General features: G+C 31.7%; 1 protein-coding gene and 1 pseudogene across 1 annotated transcript; one reads left to right on the top strand and one right to left on the bottom strand.

Annotated features, from left to right (window-relative positions):
• Nucleotides 1–3,711: 3,711 nt before the first annotated feature.
• Nucleotides 3,712–5,737, bottom strand: LOC123532209 (beta-1,3-galactosyltransferase 1-like). The gene has a single exon (XM_053518398.1). The coding sequence runs from the start codon at nt 5,588–5,590 to the stop codon at nt 4,142–4,144; it is 1,449 nt and encodes a 482-aa protein (XP_053374373.1). The 5' UTR covers nt 5,591–5,737; the 3' UTR covers nt 3,712–4,141.
• A 3,308-nt stretch (nt 5,738–9,045) lies between these two features.
• LOC123532207 (uncharacterized) lies at nt 9,046–23,885 on the top strand (annotated as a pseudogene).
• The last annotated feature ends 1,624 nt before the right edge of the window (nt 23,886–25,509 follow it).

Here is a 25,509-nt window from a genome sequence, read left to right as displayed (position 1 = left end):
ATATCTCCAATATTGTAAATTTAGCATCTAAAGTGATAAAATTTATGAGACAGTTCAGATTAAAATAAAGTCAAAGCATATAACTTACTTAAAGTAGTGGACCCGTATTATTAATGTTAAAGAATCGCATTAAAGGTCCATTACTAAAACCCGAACGAGTATTATATGAAAACCAGAGTTTGTAGCTGAGACTTCCTATTTACTGAAAATATGGCTCACTGCATCAGATCTGACCAAATAGTCATGAATATGTTCAAGAATAACTAACAAATAAACAAAAAATGTTGCCTATGTCAAACCGAAAGTATGTTTTCCGACTGCTTACGAACCCGTCGAGCATCTTCGGATTTTTTCGGAAGAATCCTCCGTAACGAGGCTATAATTCATAAATAGAGGCAAAATATATTATATGCCCAAACGATAACGAGATTTTTACAAACTTAGCACATGGAATTCAACAATTTTGTAACTCACAAAACCTTCATGAAAATCATTCTTATAATACAGGTAATAAACAGCTATACTACAAGTTTGCGGAAGGACAATTCAGGCCCTTCCCGAATAAAAGTGTTTTTACAACTTCGTCTGCAAACGTTTTCAGTTAATTTCTTTTCAGTATAGTTTTAAGAATATGAATGAATAACTGTCTTACACTGCCGAAACAAAATGTGATTGAAATTTACCTAAATACACTGATTTATGTACATATGGCTACATTAATTTAATAAAATTTTAGACATTAAACACATTGTCTTGGCCTTATATATCACTGTCAATTTTAAATATAAATTTTGTACATTTTATATCTTTCGTGCAAGTTGTGTATAACTACCATCATGGAGTTATTTTGTCGCGCGTCTTTAAACGGATATTCGTTTGAAACAGTTTTAAAATCACGTGATCCAGAAGAATTTCCGACCGATTACGGAAAAACGATAAACATGAAAGTAGGACAAAATGACCCCCATGTCAGTCTAAGAAAATACAGAAACAATCATTTGTTTCTCTGTTCTTGTGTTGATTTCAAGGGAATATTGCACGGCTATCATACTGTTTAGTACTATATTACAAAATGTGTAGGTTTTTTTTAAGATTTATGTCTATTCATTTGTCTTTATTTTGCACCTTTAAGTTTATACAGTCTTAAAATTAAAATTGTTTCGCACTTTTTTAAACAATCGTATCTTTCTTTTTGATTTGTATAATTTATGATATTTCCTCAAGCTCAAATAGAGACACATTTCAATGTGGCAATCACAAAATGTTCGCAGAGGATACATTTTACCAATAATTTTGATAAAAGAAGCCTCAAAGTATTGGTAAACAATTATAAAACACAAAATGAAACTGCCGAAAACATTTTTCTAGGGAGTCTCAAGTAAAAGGATTTATTCGGAAGGAATTTAGCTCCAGCACTGAAATATCATGACCGAGTCCTGTGAGACTGTTTTAGATTTTGCTCTCTACATTAAAAATAACCATGTGGCAGGGGTAAAACATACCTACATTTCTTTCACAATATTTAAACTAAACAGTAAATGTGAAATAAAGAACGTTTACCGCGTGTAACTCATTTTTACAAAGATTTCTAATCCTGCATCCTTTTATATCAAAAGTAAAATTCACTTTAAGTAGCAAGAAACGGCTTATAAAACAAAATATTTTCGCTTTTGTACAATAAATCAATAACAAATCTTTGAGTAAAATACATTTGAACTTACTAGAAGAAAAGAAATATTAAGAAAAAACTTGGTTCTTGTGCAGCTTGAACCCACACACTCCATTACCTTAAGACCATATTTAGAATACGTGTCATTAGTTTAGCATAACTGTACCGAGTACGTAAAGAACTTACTGACAAATTACAAGATGACACTGCAAGATTAGTAAGTAAATTAACTAGGTCTGTTTCAAGTGGCTATTTCTTACACAAATGGCGGGGTTTCCCTTGCAGACAGAAGACAAGAAGTATACAAAGATGGTTCTAGTGTGTAATTTTAAACACGGACACATTGCACTAATATTTAGATGACGTATTTTCACCAGCTATTTAAGAGTCAAACTTATATTTTTTACTTACACTTGTGTAACTCTACCTAGAGAACTAGAAATACATAAAACTATCTTATCTACGAATAGATATAATGTACATCCGGATTGGTTTGTTAAATAATAAAGCAATAATTCTAATATAAAAACTACCGTTTTTTTTGTGTCATTTTCTGGGATTTTTGTAATAGGAGAGTACACTGTGTTGTCCCCACACGGGACAACAATAATCTAGTGTTAATAATATTTATCTTTATACCATAACTAAAGTAATATTTTATCTTCTTGAAGAGCTCTATCGTATTAATAATTCTGATATATACTTTGTTTAATTGTATCTTCCATGATAAAGTATTGTCTACTTTAACGCCAAGATTGTTTCTTGAAGTTACATTTTCAGTTCCAGAATCGATTTTATTTAACTTTATAAACATATCTTTTCGACTTTATAAACGTTTGGCTCGTAGGTATATTTCCAGTATACGTTTCCAAGGCAATATCATAATAATAAAGGAGAAAAGGGAACTCCGAAAGTTATATTAAAGATAAAAGGTATTTTGTATGCACCCTTTTAATAATTAATTGTACTGTCTAAATTTAAAGATGGACAGCTTTATTATTGAAATATAGTAGGGTAAAGGTTAAATAGAGAATTGTTTTTAATTAACACTTTACAAAGTATGTCGGGCCAGTTCTTAACGATCATTGGTGAAGTCTGCAGTATAACCTATATAACCTGTCGCTAGCTAAGATAATATCACTTCTTAGAGTTATCGTTCATTGTACTAAAACTGCAAAATGATATTGCAGTCTTGTTTTAGCAAATAAAAACCAATTAGTATGTAAGAAAAATATTACATGCACAATATTTTAAAATCGCTTCCCTTCATTGTAATTTTACTTGCCGAACAGAAAAAGGCTGCCTGTGTATAGCTTTCCTGTCTACCTCCTGTCTTATTTAAAGTCTTATATATTCGTGCAATTTAAAGTGTTAAAAATGGTTCGCCCCTTAATTTTCAGATGGCGGTAGACAAGATTACAAAATGCTCTGTTTAACAGACGTGTAGTGTGTAACCTGCAAAACTAGTCTTTGTCTAATTGGTACAAATAGTAAAGGAAAAAAATGCAAAAAAGCGTAGAATATGAGGTGATACTCGTACACATAATTTATTGAGAAAGAAATTCATCATATAATTTGAATGCTTCACAAGTGCATCTTTATCCAAAATGGAAGTACGGAAGTTGTTTTAAAAAAAGTGATTTCTTGCTTAAATGAACAATAACATTAAAATAAATGTTAGAATGAGTATCTTCCTGATAATACAGACAATTTATTTTTGGCCGTAAGAAGTTCCTGAATATTTCCCTTGAAAATAAAAATACATGTTGGTGACATTTTCTTGATTTCGTTTTTTTTTTTGTATTTGACCAGGTTACACGGAAATCATCGCCTGTAGAAATAGACTGATTGTAACATCATTGCTGTGCTTTCCTTCTCAGTCATGAAAATGCTCTGTTAATTTTGGGCATTGATAGTAGTATTTCATAAATTTCAATGTTAGGCATTAAAACGGTACATCAAACAAATTATTGCAATATCAGTGAAGTACCCGTTTCTTCTAAAGGTAACAAGTCATATCTAACAAAAACGTCAAACACAGATAATGTAAATAGCCCTCTTTCAACTGTGACATTCCGGCGTAAGGATTTAATGAAATGAATGAGTGACATTTAATCACCAGTTTATCCGTTCAAAAGTTCAGAGTGTCCCAGGATCAATTTCTACTTCTAGCAACTAAAATTTATCAAAGGGATTCATACATGTCTGAAACTACAGGATAAGGTAGCATAAAGTCTACAAATAGATAATGTTTTAAGTCATTATAGCTGTACAGAAGGTGAATCTGAACTTCAAACATTTTCAAAATTTTGGAATATTCTGAACAAACAGAACTGGAATCAGGTGTATTATTTGATCTGTTCATTAGCCTGTAACAGCAGAAGGGGACGAAACAGCAACCGTAGAATTGCAATGCGATGTAGAGAATTTAATTCATGATCCGCCCTTGTATAAATGCATTTCGATTTACTGCTAAGTAGACTTTCCAACGCACTGTCTGAACCATATCAGCCGCAACATGTCTGGTGTTAACCGATGTGCCGTGATCATTTTTTCTCCTTTATAGAGGCATGGATCCATTTTTGGTCGACCAACATTAAATCCTGGCAAAGACTGAAGTTTGAATCCTAATACATTTATGCACAATGCCACATACACGTCCTCTAGGTGGAAGAAAGGAACACTTGGGGAGATTTTATATATTTCATTTGCTACATGCATGCTTGTCACGTAACCAGTACCGGAACAAAATCCTGGGTAAAATTTTCCCGGATAACTGTCCTCCGAGGCAAACCACTTAGACTTCATGCTCCGTATAGGTCTCGCTTTCGCGGAACATGCGCCAACAACTGTCTTCTGCAATATTTTAATATAAGGACCCTGGAAAATCTTTAGAACATTTCGAATATTGACGAACATGTCGTCGTCGGTTTTCATAACGTAACTGGCGCGCATACACTTTGTCGCTACCCACTTAAATCCCATAATAGTTTTGAAAGTTAAATTCATGTAAGTATCAACGAAATCTTCCTTGATGATATCATGATAGACACTATTCTCTCGCAACACCGATTCCTTCAATCTATAATTAGCGGTTTCACCTAACAGAAATGCATATCTGACGTTGGCCGTATTGTTTTTCGTATGAGACAACCATGTTGAACGTAAAGCGGTTCTTGTTTTAATATTTTCATGCGTGGTCATTATAAGTACTATTAAAACTATAGATTGATTAGGCCAATACTGTTCACATATTCTTTCATTTTGTATTACGTAATTAAAGTTGTGAAGAAAACACGAACTACAATGATACTGTCGTCTGTTCACATTAGTATTCACATTGTTACCGAATTTATCAATTATTTCATTCTTTTCTGCAGAATCGTCCACTTCTTGTTCTTTAACTAAACTAGAATCTTCCATTTTTTGATATGTTTTGTTAAGAAAATGACTGGCATCTATATTGTGCTTGTTAAGGCTCGTCCGCCGTGAGATACTCTCCAGTTTAGAATGTTCGTCGTTTTCTTTTCCATTATCTCGTTCAAATCCATCACGATGTAGTCTAGTATATGTCGAAGAATTGGTTAGAAATGATCTTGTGTTGTTGTCTGTAAATTGAAAATATACCGATTTTTCTTTCCGGTCTCTTTCAATTTTATACACGGGGAAAATTTTTAAAGGGACAGTTCCATTTATAGAGTGAGCGGAAGAGAGGTCAGCAGTACTGTTGAGAAAGTCGACAACATTACTCCGGATTTTAATCGGCTTGTCAACAATTACAGACAGCTTTGAAGCGAATAGCAACAAGCTACAACCAATAGATAATATAAGTCCTAAAAACGACAATGTGATTATTTTCACAGTTATTTTTCTACAAAGTGAACACGTGTAATTACTCTTTTTGTCACGTAATTGATTCATTTTTTAAAGCATTGAGTTGTACATTTACTATTGCCCGCTTTAATATATAAGCCAATTTCATTGCTACAACACACTATTCTTGAACATTACTTTTTGTCTCGGCCGTGGCTCTATCACCTTTACGTCTCGTGTGTGAATAGCATCTGACTTGGCCAAGAGACGTATATTCACGGCATATAAAGGCGATATAGCGATAGTTTAAGGTATTGGAACGCTCAATGTAAAGCACGAACGTATAATATGTTAGTGTAAAGGTTTTTTTCATCGGTCTAAAAGGGAATGTTGTTCTGGAGGCAATAACATCAATCGTAACCAAGGCGGAGACCCGCTGTGCTCCTAGATAGTGATTATCATTTGTCACACGTATAACAGAAATACTTAATTTACTCCCGATGTGTTACATGATGTTGGGCATTTTATCCCACAACTGAGCACGCAATATGACGTTGTTGTAAAAAAGAAACAAGGAACAATACATGAGACATACGTAAGTGTTTCTGTCTGGGAACAAAATGGGGCACCGCTTTTGTTGTGTGCATACAATCGAATTAAAGCTATGTCCTTTGATTTTTTGTTTGTCACCTACAATTCAAAGGCGGTGCTCCACTACATGTCCACTTATTTGTTCGCTTTGTCTTCATGTGTCGCAAAAGAAGACATGGAAAAGGAGAATTCAGCGAGAAATGCATTTGCCACTTTGCAAAAGAGGGGACCACCGGGCGATTTTATTATTTACGGAGACAATTCGGGCTTTCATGTTGTTCCTTTGTTAGCCCAGTGGGAATACGATAAATGTTTTCAGTCTCGCGGAAGACAAATTCCACTGTATTATGATGCACTAGAGCAATGATTGGAATTGTTCAAGGAATGCTTGGACAAATTAGGACAACGCGATCATTTACAAACTGTCGCGATTCCTGAGAAAATCGGTTGTGGACTCTGAGGAGAGAATGGGAAAATATATCAGGAACACATAGAAAATTAGCAAAGGGTTTCGATAAAACACTGAGCAAATAAAATATAACTATTTTTTTTTATAAAATAAAATCAGATTGCTGTACCTGAATGACCACTACAGATAACAATAACATGTCAGACAGTAGAGATGGGAAAACCTTAGTCCTGGAGAATTATGGCTAACGTATATAACTGGATGAGTTATCAAGGAGCACATAGGGAGAAATTGTGTTAATGATATTGATGACTGCCCGTACAATGAAACATCAAGACAGTTTAACGTGATTATGTGACCATTATGGCTGTGACGTTGAATACGTTAAAATTGATTGGTATATAAATGACAAGATAGAAGACATGTATTTGTTAAATAATTGTTAACTGTAGTATTTGATCACAATGCTCTAATTGTTTTTATTAATGAATTAAATGCATAATGAATCAACGAATGAGCTTTTTCAACAACAAAAGGACTTCTCCGAAACATACATTTTTGGCTGCCAAACACTGCTATATTATGATCTTTCGTGTACAGCCTTTCAACAATACACATCGAGCGAGCAACAAATAAATACGAAATGAAAGTTTGTTTCTAGTGAAATTATTCCTAAACGCAAAGGGTAATGTCGGAACATCTGCAATAATTTCTTCAATACACAGTCAAGGCGGTGCCCATTTGACGCGCGGCGGGGTACATTATCAACAGTGATTTTTTCATTTCTTTCGATGGACACTTATCATTCGAACGTTTATTTCTGATACAGAATGATTAATATGTGAGAAATTAACGAACACGAAAGGACTATTGATACGGATAACACTAACCTTAAAACATAGACAGCAAAGTCAGAAGATGTGCAATTGGTTCTTAGACTTTAACACACAGTCGTAGTGGTGTCCGGTTTGACGCATAACGGTGTACATTATCAACATTAATTTTTCATTAATCTCGACGGACACTAACCATTAGAACGTTTATTTTAGTCAGGGAAATGTTTGATCTGTCTCTGAAACACAGATAGTACTTTAGTTCTGAATAACAAACAAATCCTATAGTTGCACAGTCAACATTGTGTTCAATTTTGATGCATGATAGCCTATTTCATTAAAGTACACGTTCAAACTTCTATCAAATGCATGAGAGAGCTTTAGGTATGTAGAAACCATTATCAATTTACTTTTCACACTCTATAGCCGGTAAAACAGAATTCTCAGAAACATGCACTTTGCAGCCAGAAACTATCTACCGCGTACAGTGTGCGATAACCACATCATGTGCATCATTAAAATGAAAGTAAACAGTTTTCTCGGTTTTAGGAAATTAATGGAATTATTTTAGGAAGGTGGGACTAACAAATGCAAAGGATTTTGTATTTTGTGCCAGCAAATGATACTGTTTTTGCTTTGCTACGTTTGTGGTAGAAATAAACACTTCTTTCGGATTTTTTTCACGTGACGGCATGTCTGAAGAAATGACGCGATTTGTGTCAAACTTTGAGACCTCGTATTGTGTTAATGCATAGACGGAACATATCTATTTTAGATTAAAATAGCCGATATTCTAGCCTAATAAATGCATGCACAGACTTTGTTCTGGAACATTTGATTTGGTAGATATTTGACTTTGAAACGTTGATGGGATTTGTCCAAAACGGGGACGTAAATGATTGTGAAATGTAGATATTTTATTCATTTCGCAATATAAGTTTAAGCTATTAGTGTCTTAAAATAGGCAAACTATTTCTAGTTTTGTGATAGATTAATCTTTTTTTTTTAAATGTGGAAATATGTGATTTTTAGCTCGAAACTGGCACACCTGTAAGAAAACACGAATGACTGTGTCATTACAAAATGTTGCATGTTTAAGCGTTTGATATGCATAAAGTAAACAAAGGTGCGCAAGTAACGGTTTGACACCACTGGCTAAAAAGGTATTAACTTTTCAAAGAGACAAATTTTATCTCTCAGCGACGAAAAATAAATTAAAAACCTGGGATAGAATCTCCCATGTAATTCACCGTCTCTCCTTTTCTTTTCTGATCTAAATTAAGCCTGCGGTGACGCATTATCACGATAGTCAAACTAACAAAATTCACATAGAAGTGCTAGAGTACGAAGAGATGATACAATTTCCAAAAATAATATATATATGCATGCGCAGAAAAGTATTCCATGTGAACGGCGTTACCCAGATGAGAATGTAAATAAATGTGTCCATACTAGAAGCTGTTAGCGTAGTTTACATTTGGATGACTTCCTAGACAATAAAAACAGGGTTTTTTTTGGCAATTGCAAACATTAAGATTAATTTACTAAATATTTACCGCAAAAAGCCGGCTTTGCTGAAAAAACATCTCCCAGCCCAGAATGCATTGATGAGGATTTTCGGACACATTTTCGAATAGGAAAACAACTATTTGCAACAACTGTTAAAACGTTGCGATTTGATTTGATTCGTTCGTGTGGTTGAAGACTCGAACGAATATCACCTGAAAAACAAGTTCTTGTTTTTGTATATTATATGGCGAGCCAAGAGTCAATGCTGCAGATAAACCTTTACTTTGGTATAGGGAAATCCATTGTGCACGGAATTCTGAAGACTGAGAAAACTAGTTTCATCGCTTAGTTTTTATGGGTATATATATCTTATGTGCATCATTGTAAGATGTAAACTTTTCTGACTCAGAAAATGTATGTTTTCTTTCAGTATATTCTTATACCACGAAACAATTTCTGGTTACAAAACGCATAATCTTGTATATTATTAACACATGTCTTTCCGAAGTACTGGTTAATCTCACATGGATAGGTGGACTGTCATCATGATATAATTTCTAGACAGTTAAATTACAGTTAATCAAAGTTTTCAAACTGATTTTCTCCGTCCTTAAAACGACATTTCGCATGGGATCTACACCTTTTCTGCTAAAAAATGTAGAAAAGTGGTACCAGTAATTCCATTGCTTAGCGCTCAGCATTAAATACTGGCTTGTCTTCTCTCATACCCTCAGGACGATGGATATCATCAGGAATGAGGTGTCGAGAGCGATGTAATCTAAGTTGCAATAACTTATATCACAGTCTATTTAAAATGAACCCCATTTCTACTTTCTGGCATTTATCCATTCCTCACCGAAGTCGTATTAAAATTGACTTCATGAGTGAAACTCAAGGAACTAGTGTTGCTGCTAAAAAAGTATGTCCTTACTGGAGGTTGCTGGGTAAATAAATCCAGGTCCATCACCTTGTGGGTTTCGGTGTGAAACTTTTCGAGTCTCGGATAACTACAAGGTTTAAGTAAAAGCTTCAGTGTATAACGTATCTTCCTAGAACCACCCTTAATTAAGGGAGCTACTACTTCAGTACAATACTTTTGCACCTTTGGTATCAAACCTCAGAACCCCAGCATGCAGGCTTCTGGCAATAATGACATGAAAAGCCATCGTCTATGTCCTCTTTTTATGATTTGTGCACTCTCTTACATACTATTTCCACAAAGTTATTTTTGCATTTATAAAGTATGTAGGTTGCGCGTGCAAATACAAACATATGAACCATTCCTTATGAAAATGGCCCTTAAAGCATTTGCGAGTTATGTGGTTTGCACTGCTTGCTACCAGATAATCCGATCTTGCTCTAACTTGATGGCCAACAGTGTGGATCTTGATAAGACTGTGCCTTAATTTTATGCTCCAGTTGATCTGAGTCCATACTGGCCTCACATGCCTCAATGCCATTGTCCTCTCAAAAGCTTAATAACAGTGTTTCTTTTCAGTGGCTAAATCAGAATGAACAGCAGGAAATTGCAGCAGAATTTCAGAACCGTGGGGTATTATCGGGAACTATAGGGGCATTAGATGGTTCACATATAAAACTGTTAAGTGCCCCTGGAGGCGATAATAATTATTATAACAGGAAACAGTTTCCTTCAGTGCAGCTTCAGGTTTGTTTTTTATTGCTGCTTGGTTGAAATATACATTTTTTTTTTATTATTGCATACTGGCTGTTTTCAAATGCAGTGTTGTACAGTGGACAATGTGTTTAATTGCGGTTTAAAACCGCTTTCAACAATATTTCATCCATATCACCTCAGTCATTTCGTTCATGTTTCCTGGAAAAGATTACCCCATCTAAGCGGTTAATCTGTGCTGGATGTTGAACTTGCAAGCAACTGACAACTTGCAGCGCATAGGATCCAAACTACCCTACTGCTAGAATCAAGAGATTGAAAGATTCTAGTTGTTAAAGCCTATTTATTTGCCTCTTATGATATATGCAGGGCTGCATTCAGTTCCCCAAGGGGCGTACAGTGTATAGAAACCTTTGTATACATAAGAGAAACGGTCTAAATCTTTAATACATATAGCAGTATTTTGTATGCGCTGCCATGGTCACATGGGATTGGAACTTCCAAAAGATGCATTGGATGGGGCAATATGCAGGGCTGCATATTTAGGATTTGACTCAAATATGACTACTGAAAGAGATACTATGATTAAGTTTAATATAACATCGTGGGTAATAGTAGTATCAGAAATGGCGCATTTGGGACAATTTTTACCATTTTTTTTATTTTTATTTTAAAATATTTTTCAAAATATTTAAAAAAAAATATTTTTTTTTTATTTTTATCTAAAAATATATTTTAAATATTTTTAAACAATAACAACCACCCCGATTACACCGATCCCCGATTACCCCGATCCACAATTAACGGAAATAATTTATTATTACTTGCTCATTCTCACCTTTGTTATTAGGTTTTAATATTTTATACAACAAATCATACAGTGGTACCTTATTTTTATTAAATTTATATATAATATAAATGACTTCACAGAATAAAATATATTGTTTGAAAGAATATTAACAATTGATAATAATTTAGATAAAATAATCTCAAAAACCTATTCAAAAGATATAGATAATATAGAAAAATTTCTTAAAGCAATATAATTTCTTTAAGTGTGTTTTTAAAGATTTTTTCTATAAATATATTATATAAACCAAAACGTTTATTCGAAGGTTCGGTATTACGTCTGTTCCATTTGACAATAGCAGCTGTGGATATTACAAATTGGGGTGTAATAACTACCTGACTTACCTTACCTCATCCCTGTCTCTATTTCGTTTCGAAGGGACATGGAAAATGGGGTTAAAGGTGACTCCGCTGTGAACTGAAATATGGGACGTCTTAAGAGGAACATGTGTTTTTTAAAGATTTTTTTTCTATAAGTATATTATATAATGGTTAATAGAAAAGTAGACAGAATTATTATGCCAAAATTATCCAGTACTTTAGGAGAAATAATGAATGAAGATAAAATTCATATAAAAATGTTCTTAAAAGAAGAAATGTTATCAACTCCAAACTTGATAAAATAGTTAGCGAAGAATATAAAAGAACATGTGATTGATCAATTAAAAAATGTTATAGATCCGTATCTTTTAATAAATGATATAGATTTATTTGAATGGAACTGTGGTTGTTTATTACCTGAGAAAGAAAATGTCGGAAGGTTATGTGATTGCCCCAGGCCAAATAATTATCAAAACAACCCAAAAATAGTTATTGCAACTGAATTAGATACCAATAATGAAAAAAAAAAACATATAAAAACACTTACAAAGCATCCAAAGAACTTGGTATAAATGCTGGGTTAATAAAAATGTGTTGTAAAGGGGCAAACCGGGTAAAATGCGGAATATCAAAAATTGATGGAAAAAAACATAAGTTTAAATATTCTTAATTTTATTTCATTTTGCTTGAAGATTTTTTTCTCTAACTATAATCTATAGATGGACATTGAGAACTCTACAAAACAATATTTTAAGAAATTTGAAATTGAGATTGAATATAGACAAGACCCAAAGAATGAATTATATTTAACTATAAACGACTCTTATGAAATATTTAAATCTGAACTTAAATCTTTAAAATGTATAAAAATAAATATTATTTTAGGAATAACTTTTTTGAAAATTAGTAATACAGATACAATATATAAATCAGCTTAATATGAATCAAAGGCTTTAATTATTATTAATACAAACGAAATGAAAAACACTTTACGTCAAGCTTTTGATGAAATAATAAATAGAATTGGTAATCGGATTTCAGAAGGAAGTGGTTGGAGAATAGAGTCAGTTGATGTTTATTTTATAAAGAGATATAAAAACAGATTCAGCCGAATTTAAAAAGCAAACCTCTTGTCATATCTGTGGAAAAAGATATAAGGAAAATGTAACTCCAGTAAGAGACTATTGTCATATAACTGGAAAATTTAGAGGCTCCTCTCATCAAGACTGTAATATTAATTTTAGATTAACACATACAATTCCCGTCATTTTTCACAATTTAAAAGGTTATGACGGGCACTTTATTATGCAGCAAATAGGGAAATTCAAAAAGAAATTAATGTTAATCCTAATAATATGGAAAGATACAAGGCATTTATGGTAAGCGATTTGATTTTTATAGATAGTTTTCAGTTTATGTCTCAGTCGTTAGATAATTTATCAAAAAATATCCCATAATTTAAATATCTTCTGGAAGAATTTCCTAAAAATACAGAATTATTAAAAACAAAAGGCATTTATCCATATGATTACATGGATTCATTCAAAAAATTCAAAGTAGAGAAGTTGCCTCCTAAAAGAAGAGTTTTATTCAATTTTAAATGAAACACATATATCTGATGAAGAATATGAACATGCTAAAAATATTTGGAAAAAAATCAAAATTAAAAATCTTGGAGATTATCATGATCTATATTTAAAAACTGATGTCTTACTTTTAGCCGATACATTCGACAACTTTAGAAAACTATGTTTGGAATATTATAAATTAGATCCCTGTCACTATTTTAGTAGTCCAGGGTTAGCTTGGGACGCAATGTTAAAAATGGCCAAGGTTAATTTAGATTTAATATCTGATATAGATATGTATTTATTTATTGAAAAAGGCTTAAGAGGTGGAATTAGTTATATAGCCAACCGCTACAGAAAAGCTAATAATAAATATATGAAAGATAATGATCCTAAATAAATTATGTACCTCGACGCCAATAACCTTTACGGCTGGACCATGTCGCAGCCTTTACCCTCCGGAAATTTTAAATGGGTTCATCTTTTGTTAGTTCGGCGATGTTTAATAAAAACTTATTTGGAATTCATAAAATAAAAGAAAGTTTATTATTAAACAGACCCAGTTACGTTGGAATGTGTATTCTAGATTTATCAAAGTTTTTGATGTATGATTTCCATTATAATTGTATTAAAGAAAAGTATAAAAACTCAGCAAAGCTTTTATTCACTGACACCGATTCTCTATGTAATGAAATAAAAACCAAAGATGCATATAAAGATTTTTATAAGGACAAAGATTTGTTTGATAATAGTGATTATGATTCTGAATCAAAATTTTATTCCGACAATAATAAAAAAGTAATTGGAAAATTCAAAGATGAGGCTGCCGGAATTCCCATTGTTGAATTCGTTGGATTAAAAAGTAAAATGTATTCATATCTATTAGAAAACGAAATGAATATTAAAAAATGTAAAGGAATAAAAAAGCATGTTGTAAAGAAAACAATAGTGCATAAAAATTACAAAGATACTTTGTTTAATTCAACCCAAACTAACCATACCTTTAAAGCTATTTGTTCTGTTAAACCTAATATTTCTAGTTATGTTATTAATAAAACATCTTTATCATGTTATGACGATAAAAGATATATTCTTGATAATGGTATTGATACATTAGCTTACGGTTATGTTCTAGAACCATAAATTGTTAGCTAGAACCATAAATTGTTAATTCGATATTTTCAACGTTTAAAGAATTAATATAAATTACATCATTTGTTTGAAATTGATTAGCATAATTATGAGAAATAGATTCATCTTTTTCTGTTATTTTTGGCATTGTAACTTTGAAGAATTTTATTTTCTTTGTTTTTTAATTCTAATTTAACATCTCCTTTATCTGATTTAATTGCATCTATAAGAATAATTAAGATGCAATTTTGTTTAACTGTTACATTATTACCATTTAGAACTAAACCAGGACTAGCATTACCAATTTTCTATTGAAATAAGCCACTATCGGTATCTTCCTTTGCAGACGAAGAACAAAGGAGGTTTTCTTATTATTTGTCTTTCTATTTTACTTACTTTTTCATTTATATTATTGAATATTCACATTATATAAAAATGGAAATTAATTAATTGGCTAGATAGAATCTGACATAACTTCCTGGTTCTATAACACATGTATTGTATGGTGCTAAATCTGGCAAAATCGTATACATCATTCCTTTCTTTAGTTTAATTTCATTTTTTTTCTTATAAACACTTGTTGTATCTTTAACCTTGGGTGAAATATCCTCCGCCCCACTGTTCGATCCGGACCATCGGGATCACTCCGACAATTAAAATAAAAATAATCAATTTTTTCATGAAAGAAGCCAATGATAATATTTATTTAAATTATGTAATCCCCATCTTCGTTGATTTGAAATACACCATTTTTATCTTTTTCAATAAAACTTTTATAATCTGTAATCTTATTAACTCGTGTTCCAAATAATACATAAAAATCTTTGGCATCTATTATTTGTTGTTCCAATTGTCTATCTTCAATAATATATCCGGACCTGCTAAAGCCTTTACAGAAAGATCTCTATTATTGTATTGTTCAAAGAGAAACACTTCGCGTCTTACTTTTTCTAGTTCTTCTTCTATTGCTTTATATTTATCTTCATGTTTAAGAATTACTTCAGCTAAATCATCGAGTCGTTTTGTTGTAGCTACATCAGAAGCAGACAAATTGTCAACAACACTCTTTGTTCTAGCTAATCGTGTTTTTGTTTTAAGAAAACATTTTTTACTTCCGTAATGTTTTCGGTATTAGTAATTGCTTCAGCATTAGTGGAAATTGCGTTAGCATTAGCAGTAATTAATTCTCCTTGTTTAACTGATTTTTCAACTACATAGACCAGTTTATTTTTATTTTCTTCAATTTTATCATTCAGCTGCGCTGTATCTTTTTGTAATAAACCTGTAAGTGTATTTAAATCTGCGTACATTAAATTGTGACGTGTGTCAACAGTACTAATCAAGATCCGAAGTTGTTTCTTAAAATTTTCTATTTTAGAATTAAACTCTTTTTCAAGGTTATCTAATGTTGTATCATGATCATCACCTCTTTGTGAAGCTGCCTTTTCAAGTTCAGATTTATATTCTGCAAGTTTATTTGAAAATGTATCGGACAAACCTTGATTGTTTTTTGTCATTTCAGTATTTAGTTTATTTCTGTTCTGATTTCTAACTGATACATATTTTGTAACTTTTTCTCAGCTTCAATAATCTTGTCTTTTAGTTCTTCATGTTTAATCATACTATCTTTTAATTCTTGAACTTGATCGTATAACTTTTCAAAACTGATTCTAAATACTTTTTTTATGTTGTCATCTGTCGAATCAGATTTCTCTTCAAGTTCTTTAATAGAATCAACCATAGCTTTCATTCCTTTTTCAAGTTTACCTTGTAATTGAACTATTAATAATGAATTGTTTTTAAAATCTTTTGTTAATTCTTCAATATTCTTTACTTCTTCTTCTAATGTCTTTTTTTACTTTTGATGTCTTCAAGATTATAGTTTTCTATTACACTTTGAACTTTTTTAAACACAGACCGTTTTGAAACTGCATCATTGGGTTTATCTCGATTTCCTAGGTTGATTATTCCATTACCTCCCATATCTAATGCTCTGTTCATTGTGTTATCAAGTTCTTTATTTCTGTGAAGATACGATTCCGTTTCCTTTTTAAGTTTTTTGAATTGTTTTTTTTTTGTGGCGTAATCACTTAAATCTATATCAAATTTAACTTTACTTATACTATCAGGTTCACTTATTTGTTTTACATCATTAAAAACTCCCATTATATAATACCAGTAAAGTTTTTTCTTAGAAACTTCCTTGGTTTATCAACATATAAGAAATCATATTTTTGTTTTGTTGCATTAGCAAAAGAGTTGTAATCTATATTTTGTTCATTACAAATCATATCATTTTCTCTTTTGCCTGGACTTTCAAATAACATATAGTGCGAACAGTTAATCCGGATATCTTTTGGTGTTTTATAGTAAGACTGACTTAAATAAATAACAGAACAGTTTTTGTGACGTCCTTGAATAAAGTATTTTGTTATTTCATTTTGAACCGTTTTCTCTTCACATATAAAATCATCAAGTATTACTACTTTTGTTTTCTGGTTCAAGATCATTAACGTCATTTAATTCATTATTAGAATATTCAAGTATTTCATTTGGATCTACTTTAATTCTTTTTGCAATTTTATTTAAAAAATTATTAAATCCTGATATTTAGATAGTTCTAGGTTTTTAGCATACAGGTATAATTTATCATAATATATAAGAGGTTTTCGAAGCATATGCATTAATGTGTTTGTTTTTCCTGATCCGGAAGATCCACATATTAACATTCTTAAACATGAATCTGGCATAAACGGGTAAAATTGCTTAAAGTTATTAGATTTTTTTTGTATCATAATTAGGAATTTCCATTTGTATATTATATAATATAATAATATTACATTATCTTACATTATTTTACATTATCTTACATTATTATATAAATGCAATCAAAACGTAATGAAATAAGAATAAGAAAAAACTTAGTCGGGCAAAAGATAAGAGCTAAGAGAGATGAAATAATGAGAGAACAAATCAGAAAAGCTACCGGCCGAGAAAAGTATACTGAAATTCATAAACCAATTACAGAAGGAATAGAAAGTCAAAATAAACAATTAAAAGCATTATCTGGAATCAAAGAACAATTAGCATTACTTCCGAAAAGTATATCAGAAGATCTGACATAAGGTATTACTGAATTAATTAAAGGAATGCAGGATGAATATGAAAAATAACAAGCTTTAAAACCAACTATCTATAAACCGGCAAGAAATAAATAAATTATTTGAAAAAGATGAGGATGATATAACCGATGAATCAGACGAACCAGAAGAAGAATTTCCTGAAAAACATACAAAAGTTGATTTAAATAAAGATATTGACCTAGATGTTTTGAAACCCTATCCAACACCGTACGAAGTGCATGAACTTATTAAAGACGACGGATCCGATCCATATTCTACCTCGTTCGGACCAGCAAACCCGAAAATTATAAAGGACCGTGTGGCAAAAGATATACAAACCCTAAATGCTACAGCAATGGGTAAAGACAATAAAAAAAAAACCTACAGAAGCTGATAAAAAATTAACAGAAGATTTAAAATATCGAGCAAAAAGTTTACAAAAGTACAAAGAACGAATTGAATGTATCGATGGTCTTAAACCTACATATACGGGAAAAGGAATAAAAACATAATCCATATAAAGTTTTACCAATTGGTCAATATGGAAATTTAATTATTAACTTAAATAAACTTTATGGTCAAAATAAATTGATTGCTAAGGATAAAAACTGGAAAAGAAGTAATTAATGTTATAGTAGATAACGATTTGATTGATTTAATTAATAAAAGATATAACAATAATAAAAAAACATTCAATACTTTCTAGGAAAATATTCAAAGGATTAACAGAAAAATCAGGACTAACTATCAATAAAAGATCTATGAAATTTAAATAAGTAATTAGAGGAGAAGGTTTTAATTCAAATCTTTGTCCACGCAACCCAGAAGAACTGGTTAATAACTTAGAGCTTATTTGTGGTTCAATTGATGCTGGAAATAATAATGAAGAACTTAAAAATGAAGGTATTAGCATAAATGATGAACTATTAAAGATAAATAAATTGTTACCAGAACAACATGAAATGTTATATAAAAAATATTTTTCTTGAATATATAAATGGAACAAAAAATAGTATTAAGTTCAGAAGCAGTTAAAAACGATAATAAAAATACTACAAGCGATTTTACAGTCAGATTCAGTCGTTCTTTAATTTCAGATAAAAATAAAACTTATGTTGTTGGTTTGGCTAGTATTAACACTATGACTTACTCTTGGCATAATATTAGTGATGAATACGATAATAAAAGAATTCGTTATAATAATGGTAAAGAGTGGAAAGATATCATATTTACAAAATGGTTCTTACAGTTATACAGACATTAATAATTATGTAAGAGAAACACTAATTAGTAATGGTGATTTTGAATTTGATAAATCAGATATTGCTCCAATAAGTTTGGAATTTGATTTAAGTAGTTTTAAGATATTAATTTCAATTCATGATAATTTTATGTTGGATTTAAGAATATCAAATTTTCATACATTGCTTGGATTTGAGATATACTGAATGGGGAACTACAACACCAAATATAACTAACTCTGTGAATACAATTTACATTCACTGTGATCTTATTGACAATTCACTTGTTGATGGTAATTTTAGTGATATTATCTATGCTTTAAGTACTGCAGATTTAACAAGAGCTTATCCATTTACAAAAGAACCACAAAGAGTTGGATATTCTGAAATTAATAAAAATGTTATAAATTCAATAAGAATATATATTACTGATGTGTTTGGTAGAATAATTAATTTTAATGAAGTTGAAACAAGATTTACACTAATTTTAAAAGAAATTAATTAATTATGAAATTATAAAATTTAGTTTTATATAATGTACAAGAAAGTTTATGATAAAAGTAAAGTAATATTTATTTATGTTGATGCCCAAACTGGAGAAGAAATTATACATAGTACAGGTATCTTTGACACTTTAAAAAAATTGTTTTCATCTTCTGTTGCATCTGCTGGAAAAAAAGCTCTGGAAACTGCAGGAAAAGCTGCCCTTGAAAGTGGAACAAAAAAGATTGGAACGGAAGTCGGAAATTTAGCTGCTAATAAAATTACAGAAAAAATCAAAAGTTTTAAAAAGCCTGCTGTTGGTAAACCTGTAGGTAATTTAATTGCCAAGAAATTACAAAAAACAAATTCGAATAATGAGGAGGATAATAATATAAGATTAAATAGATTATTGTCAGGATCTGGGACGTCAGCTCAGCGTAAACGTATTAATGGATTAATTTATAAAAAATAAAATAATATATAATATACATGTTTAGAACAAAACAGTATTGTGAAAGATATGAACTAACTCCTATTCAATTAGATACAGATTTAATTTCTGTCTTAGGAAATAATGTTAAACAACAAAAAAGTGGATATCATTTTACAATTAATGATAGAAGTTCATATTTTGATTGGTTTAATGGTTATTTTGAATTAAGTTTAAAAGTTAATAAACTTGCTAATGGTAAAAATTATACTGATGGAGATCAAATTGCTTTAATTAATAACGCAGCTTCAATAATTGGTCAGCTAATAGTTAAACAAAATGGAAAAACTGTTTATGATTGTAATAATTTATATAAGGTAATAAATGTAAAGGGTTTGGTTGAACTGTCAAAGGATTATGCAGAATCAACTGGAACAAATGAATTTATTTATTTAGATACTGCTGATGTTGCTGAAACTAGGGATACCAAAGCTATATATAATAAAGGTTTCGAATTTAAAAAGGGATTAATCCAGGGTGGTAATAATGTAAATGCTAAAATTCCGTTAAATAATTATTCATTTTCTAAGGGTTTTGGAACAAAACATGTTACCCCCAGGTCAGATACAAATAACATTACAGTTAACAAATGATGATGAATTAATTTACAGAGTTAATGCTGCCGACGCAGGTAGAGTAATTGTAACTAAATTAGTTTTGTGGGTTCCGCGTTTAATTTTCAATGATTATGGGCTTAATTTAATTTTTCAAAGATATGCAAATGCAAGGTGGAAATATCTACGGATACGCAACATGTTACAACGACTTTTAGAATAACAGCTGGTGTAACAAAACCTGAACATGTGTTTGTTTATTTACAACGACCTGATAAAAGTAATTCACAAGAACATAATCCACATTTATTAGACACATTTAAACTTAACGCAGCAGATAATGATTGTAGGTTGGAATCTTGCCGTCTTGAAGTTGGTAATGTTTTTTTTTTTTTTTTTTTTATCCAGAAACGGAATATACAAGTATATCAAGAATTTACGATGACGTTCTTAATTATTCTTATAAAAAATTAATAAAACCGCTGGAAACCTTTTAAATAGATTCAATTTTCAATGTTTGTTTGGGTTTATTCATTTTAACTTAGAATTTAAAAAGGAAGGAATTGCAGAAGACCATAAGCATATTACATTAGAATTACATTTAAATACACTTCCTACTGCAAGATATCGTATTTACAATTGTATTGTATGAAGAAATGGTTGAAATAAATACTGTTAGAAATGAACTTGTTTTTGTTTAAATAATATATATATAAAATATATAATAATATCAAATTATATTGAATATAAAGTAAATTTAACAGACGGACAGAAGAAAAATTTAGCACAAGCTTACAATGATAAGATCCCATATACTTTTAGATTAAAACATGAACAATTACGTGGAAACTTTCCTTTACTTTTAACAAAAACACAAATTAATCAAATTGAAAAGTCTATTAGAAATAAGAAGGGATTAGAAATTACAATTTCCAAAAAAAAAACAAATGTCTAGTCAAGGCCAAAATGGTTGATTTTTAGGAGCTTTGGCTGGATTAATAGGAAAAACAATTCTTTCAATGGCAGCAAAAATAGCTCCAAAAATATTAGCTCCTCTAGGCATCAGCGCTTTGTCTGGGCTTGCCAGTACCGGTTTCAGTAAATTACTTGGGAATGGTATGATTTCAGTAGCTAATAATAAGAGAAATATAATAACACCATATATTACTCCTAATCAAAGAAAACAATTAAGAGGAACTGGGGTGCTTAAATTAACTCCAAAACAAAAACAAGATGGAGGTTTTTTGGATATGCTTGCGGCTGGTCTAGGAATACCTTTGATTACGTCTTTCTTAAGTGGTAAGGGACAAGGACAGGGTATACAGATAGATTTTCAAAGAAGACCTTACAGACGAATTCCTATTGTAAAAAAAAAAAAAAAATTATAAACAAACCTATTTCTAACTTTGAAATTGAACAATGGGTTAAGCAACTCGGTATTAAAAACTTCAGAGGTGTATTAAGAAGAAATAATTTACCAAAAACAAAGTTAAAAAAGGGGTGTGGAATAATCAATTTAGATGACACTGTTGGGTCTGGAACACATTGGGTATGTTATATTGATAAAATATATTTTGATCCATTTGGATTTTCTCCGCCGAAAGAAGTAATGAGGTATATACCAAATGTAAAATACAACAATATTCAATACCAGAGCAAAACGAGTGTGTTATGCGGATATTATTGTTTATTTTTCATAAAAATGGTACAAAACAAAATACCACTGTATGATTTGTTGTATAAAATATTAAAACCTAATAACTAAGGAGAGAATGAGCAAGTAATAATAAATTATTTCCGTTAATTGTGGATCGCGGTAACCAGGGATCGGGGTAATCGGGGATCGGTGTAATCGGGGTGGTTGTTATTGTTTAAAAGTTTTTGAAATAATTTTTTTGGATAAAAATAAAAAAATATTTTTTGAAAAATGGTAAAAATTGTCCCAAAAGCGCCATTTCTTATACTACTGGTAATGTTTCATTGAAATTGATAAAAATAATGGTTTATCTTAAGAAATGTTCTTGTTTTTAATACTTTTCAGTAAGTATGAGATGTGACCATCGTATGCTGATACGTCATATTTACAGCGGATGACAAGTGTGCGTCCATGATGCTACAGTTTTCAGAAATTCTTCGCTTTGAGATACACCTGAAAGATACTAGATAATTTGGGGATCATACATTATTGCAGACAGTGCTTATCCATTGAAAATCTAATAACACCCTTCAAGGACAATGGTCGACTAAATGCAAGGTAAATGAGATTCAACAATGCTTTATCTGCAACCAGACAAGTAGTCGAGAGATGTATTGGACATCTGAAGCGAAGGTTTTGCCGACTTCCAACTGTTCATGATGACAGTGACGTGATTTCAGTTAGTAAACTTTACTTATAGATGACGTCAAAATTGATCTAGTCTGACACAGTAATTAACAATTGGACCACTGCCTTGTAAAGGTCATTGAAAAAACACAACTTTAGATTAATTTAATTATCAAATAACCACTGATAGAAAATACTAATAGAGGAATGTGTGTCAACCAAAATAATTGTGAAATAGATCCAACGGAAAACATTACAAACCCGCAGACGGTTCTGAAAAGTACAATCAAAATCTCAACCCCTACGAATAGAAAATGAAATTAGAGGTAGGGCTGTTTAGATTAGGTATATTTAAATAATACTGACCTAAAATGTATTTATTTCATGAACTTAAATTTGAAGTAAATGACCAGGTAGTGTTTGAAAACCCCGATGACCGAGAATACATCCATAATATACATTCACGTGTAGTAATAAGTCCTGGCCTTGCGACAGGATGGACGTACCGGAGACAATAACTACCAGAACAAATTAACACCCATTACAATATTTACAAGTTTATTTACAGAAAATGATTATTTACAATGAATAAATGAAAAGGGAAAAAAAAGAACGAACCGAAAAAATATCTGAGCTCAGGATCTCTTTCTAACAGATATAAAGTCCTAAAACTAACAGTTCCTTTCTAACATGACGTGACACAGGTGGTTCCGTTAACTTCGAACTTTAAGTTGCACAAAAATAAACAACATATCTTCAAGTAAAGTCCCTCTAAACCGTGAAAACGTTGACTCCTTTTTGGCTCCCTATGATGGTAGGTGTTTGTTTTCTGCCATGTTTAGGATTTTGAAAGAGAGCGAGAATTTATAAGCAAACAAATTCGTAGCATTATAGTATTGCATTACTGTAAAATAGTTTTAACGTCAGCTATATTTACGTCTTAAACTAAATATATGTAGTACAACATAATATTTGCATATTTGGCGTTATCACGATTTTTATAAGATGAAGTATACTGTAGTAGCTCAACTCTATGTTTATTTAATGACTAGTATGGTGATAAAAGCATCCTACTATTTTCCCATAATGATTTAGACACTATTTTAAACAAACTAAGCCAATATTTCGAGTTTTGTTCAGATTTCCTTGCTGACAATAATCTTTTTACTCATGTCTCTGACTCATTGATGTGTAAAACGAAAAAATATAGCTATTATTAAATGTGTTGTTGTTTCAATGGGTCTGTTATGTTTCCTCTTAGTCAAACTGGACCGAATTGAAAATAAGCTTCCAGGCTTAAGGTGTTATACATGCAACCATATGTCATGGTATTTCTAAAATATATGTTGCAGCATTATTCTTAATTATTTTAAATCTTATTAATGAATTATAGTAATTCTATCTATCTATCTATCTATCTATCTTTTGTAGCCGTCAAACCCCTTGCGGGAACGTAGATGTTTTGCGCGTCAAAATCATAAAGAGAAAGAATATAGTGATAAATATTTGGAAGTGGAAGAAACTAAAAAATAACTTTGGTGATATAAAAAGGTTAAAACTTGAGTTTGCAGGATAACTAGGGCGAGACATGTTCAGGTGGGCGACACTGGGGGGAAGTTGGTTCCAATGGTACACAGTTCTCGGAAAATAAGAAAACTTGTAATAGTCAGTGGTTGCAATAATTAACCTATAACTTAGGGAATGGCCATAGCGGACACGTCGGGTCATTGGGGTAACGTAATCTACGATTGGGATAGCAACCAGATCATGATGAATCTTATAGAAGAGTGATAACCTAGAATCTATACGCCTTAAATCCAGTCGACGAAGGTTTAGGGAGTGTAGCATATCCGTTACACTAGAAGTACGGCCGTAGTCAGTCTTAATCCAACGGGCGGCTCTCCTTTGGACGCTTTCAATTTGGTCGATTTGGGTTTGGGTGTGGGGCGACCATACCTCTGAGGCATATTCGAGCTGGGGTCGGACTAGAGACTGGTAAGCAATGGTCTTAATGGGTTGGGATTTGACCTTAATGTTTCTTCGAAGAACCCTAGGGTTTGGTAAGCTTTTTTGGTTGACCTATATATGTGATTGTCCCATGATAGGTCATTTGAGATATCCACGCCTAGGTATTTAGCTGAGCTGACCGATTCAAGTTGGACACCATGTAGGTAATACTGGGTAGGGATAGGATGTTTCCGTCTAGGGGCGTGGATCACTTGACACTTGGTGGGGTTGAACTCCATATCCCACTCCAACTCCCACTTTTCTAGAAGTTTCAGGTCATTTTGGAGAGTGAAAGATTGGTCTGCAGATGACAATGTTAGATATATTGCCGTGTCATCTGCAAACAGACGGACTTTGGAACTGATGTTTTGTGGGAGGTAATTTATGTAAGCTAGGAAGAGCAGGGGACCAAGTACAGACCCCTGCGGGACACCCGATGACACCTATTACCTAAGAAGCCTATGACCCATCTTAGTGTGTTACCTCTGACTCCATATTCATCAATTTTAGTAGGACTTTCTCATGGCTAACCTTGTCGAAAGCCTTACTAAAATCTAGAAGTATAAGATCTACTTGTTTCTTATTGTAGACTGAAGTGACCAGATCATTTACTAACATAACTAACTGAGTAACGCATGACCTTCTTTCCCTAAATCCATGCTGTAGGTCATACAGAATACCATGGTTGGTGAAGTGCTTAACAATTGATGAGGAAACAATGTGTTATAGGCTTGATTTTGTCAGGACCACTGGCCTTATGGGGGTTCAGGTTGCTGAGAAGTTTCTCAATACCATTTGTACCTATCCTAATATCTGGCATGGTAGGGACTGAATTACCATCTGGGGTTAGTTTCGATTTACTGAGCGAGGCGAGGTTTAGTGGTGATTTGGGGCTAAAACAGACTGAAACTGTTTGTTCGGTACTGTTGCTTTAGCTCGATCATTTAGATGGAGTTTATTTTC

The sequence above is a fragment of the Mercenaria mercenaria genome, chromosome 11, assembly GCF_021730395.1.
Source record: "Mercenaria mercenaria strain notata chromosome 11, MADL_Memer_1, whole genome shotgun sequence".
NCBI classification, from domain to species: Eukaryota; Metazoa; Mollusca; class Bivalvia; order Venerida; family Veneridae; genus Mercenaria; species Mercenaria mercenaria.
The sequence above is the reverse complement of the archived record's forward strand: the minus strand, read 5'-3'. Positions and strand labels throughout refer to the sequence as shown.

What these genes read in the sequence shown, in the direction of transcription:
- LOC123532209 (XM_053518398.1), bottom strand. Translation starts at nt 5,590, where the DNA reads ATGAATCAATTACGTGACAAAAAGAGTAATTACACGTGTTCACTTTGT.